The 2749-nt window shown below is 43.8% G+C and overlaps 1 protein-coding gene across 1 annotated transcript in view; it reads right to left on the reverse strand.

The window, feature by feature from the left end:
* Positions 1 to 2749, reverse strand: part of ago1 (argonaute RISC component 1) — a 15507-nt gene that overhangs the window by 11215 nt on the left and 1543 nt on the right. The window contains exon 2 of the mRNA XM_008322952.3: positions 658 to 844. Within this exon, the coding sequence (XP_008321174.1) occupies positions 658 to 844 (187 nt within the window). The remainder of the gene's footprint in view (positions 1 to 657; positions 845 to 2749) is intronic.

The raw sequence follows: 2749 nt of genomic DNA on the forward strand, positions 1-2749 counted from the left end.
TGTGTCTTGTATATTGGTGAGTGCTGCTGAGGGTAGGGGGGGGGGGGGGTCTGTGGGTGTTTGGTGCCTCAACCTTCACATCAGTGTGGGGGGTGAATAAGGAGAAAGGTCAAAGGGCACAACCTTTGCATGCCTTTTTCAATCCTTTGTTTCCAACATTAAAGACGAAATCGAGATCGAACCGGCTCCGAGTGTCAAAGGAGGAAATGGCGCCAAGACACGAACTTTGAACATTTAGGTTAAAGTGAACAGCCACAGTCATTTCAATGTCAAAGTTAGTATTCTGTTCTTGACAGACCGGTGATCTCATCAGGCACTAACAGAGTCTGGTTTTTTATGTTACATAATTCACTGATTAAAATCCTTTTTTTTTCTGTCATTCTTTGGTCTGTGAGTGGGAATCATGGATTTTCTTTACAGAAAATGAGAGTTGTAGAGGGATTGGTTTGGAAACTTTGTATGAAAAGCATAAAACTAAGTCAAAGATGTTAACAGAAACAGGAAGTGGAACTTGTCTGTAAAGGTTTTACGTTACGCAGGTTTCTAGACGGAAAAAAACCAAACATATTTGAGTTTCTTAGAGAAGTTTCATCTCTGACACCTGTTTTAAAGACCATGTTTGTGTCACTTCTGTCCAGACTTAACCGTCTTTGTTACCTGTTGACTCGGCGTGGACATTTGTCAGGTTTGATGTCCACCTCATAGTGGTAGACGTCCATCTTTGGGATCTCCACCTCAAAGTAGTTGGCCAGCAGCTTGATAGGTTTGCCCACGGTGCCCATTCCTGGCCGGCGTGGGGCATGAAACACCTGCTGTATGGGTGGGGGGAAAACCCCCATGGGCACTGAAAGGAAGAGAAGGAGGGAAGGAGGGAGAGGGAGAGAGAGAGAGGGAGAGAGGGAGGAAGCAGGGAGGGAGGCAGGAGGGAAGGGGAAGAGAAGGACAGTCGTGTCAGAGCACAGGAAACACAAAAACAAACAAATATGAGATGCAGAGATGTTTGGACCACGGGACAACAAAAAAACACGTTTGTCTCTTTAAAAGTTAGTTAGCTCATTAACTTTTCAATAACTGGTTTACTAAGTGCTCAAATATCAGGTTACAAAACTGGTTTAATAACTGGTTGAACAGGGTAATAAAAAGTTTTAAAACTTAACTAGCTTAGCTTAGTTCAGTCATTAATAACTGGTTTGAAACATGTTTTATACCTAGCTCAATAACTGGTTAATTACCTAGTTTAGTAACTAGTTGATAACAAGTTCAATAACTGTTTTTACAACAGGTTATTAACTCATTAGTAACATATTTAACTTCCAGTTTAACAACAAATAGGTGGTTTAAAATAGTTTTAATAAGTTGAACCACTAGTTAAAAAGTACTAGTTTAGTTAAGTTATTACTAGTTTAATACCAGGTTTAAAAATGTATTTAATGTAATGTAATGTATTAATATTTGATGTAATAACTGGTTAAATATCTAGTCGAGGTACTGGTTGATAACCGTCTTAATAACAACTTTAATTGGTGGTTTAATAACACACTGATCAATGATGAGTGTGAACAGGTCTGAGCCAGTCAGGACAGGAGTTTCACACAGGGGGGAGCAGCCTGTTAGGGGCCCAGGGCTTTAACCTTCAGGTCCCCAGAGAACCCAGTCGTCCTCCTCCTCCTCCTCCTCCTCCTTCACCTCCACGACAACAAAGAGCCCAGCTGCCCTGATCCTCCCTCACACACAGCCGCTCACATGCACAAAAACGCGCGCGCACACACACACAGGGGCCCCTCTGCATTCCCAGCTTCACCATGGAGACACTTTAGCAACACACCATTGTCATGGATATCAGTGTGTGTGCGCGCGCGTGTGTTTCTGAGTCAGAGAAGAAGAGACCTTGGCCTTTGTTGTCCTGGTCTGGTCGGCGTTCCCACATGCCTCCAAGTGTGAACACAGTGAAGTGTTGGAGCTGCAGCAGAGTCAGTCCAGATCACAGACTCAAGTCCAACTGAGTCACAACCATCGAGTCTCTGATTTTAGAGCAAACTTCTCAACTTCTCACACCCCGACTCAAAATTGAAAAAAAACAAACAAAAACAAACTCAGTAAGGAAGTTGACAGAAATGTCCACCGTGTCCTTTAGTCCCTCGGACTTGACTCAAACATTTCTGAGCTGCACGACTGAGTCTTTTTTTATGTGACTAAGTCAATGGCTTTTGTCTTTGTGACCTAAAATTTAGGGAGTACTCTCTGAGACACGCCCACACGCACACATGTGAGAACACACCGCTAACGTCCGCTCTGCTCAGATCTACCTGAGCCGAGGACCAGTACAAACCAGATCTGGAGCGAGGCAGGAAATGAGTATTCATCGGACCGCAGAGGATCAACTACTGACGTCTCGCTAGGTCGGTTTTAGGACCAGTGTCGACAGGAAGGTTGTGTTGAATAAATATATAGTTTGGACCAGTGACACCTGAGGAGTGGGGTCAGAAGAACCTCAGAGCTGGGACAAACTTTTAAAGAACTCTGACCGATCTCCGAAAAAGAGTCTGTGACGATTCGATACCAAACAAAGCTCGACAACGACGAGTGGAAACTGCTGCTGAATGTGGGGACCTTGAAAATCTAAACTAGAGACGTCACGTTTGTCAACACAGATGAACATGTGTGGAGATAAACACACACACACACACCTACATCCACACACACACACACACACACGTGCAGAAGGACGAAGCAAACGTGTACTTTTTTT

This window comes from Cynoglossus semilaevis, chromosome 13 (genome assembly GCF_000523025.1).
Source record: "Cynoglossus semilaevis isolate Cse_v1.0 chromosome 13, Cse_v1.0, whole genome shotgun sequence".
Classification (NCBI taxonomy): Eukaryota; Metazoa; Chordata; class Actinopteri; order Pleuronectiformes; family Cynoglossidae; genus Cynoglossus; species Cynoglossus semilaevis.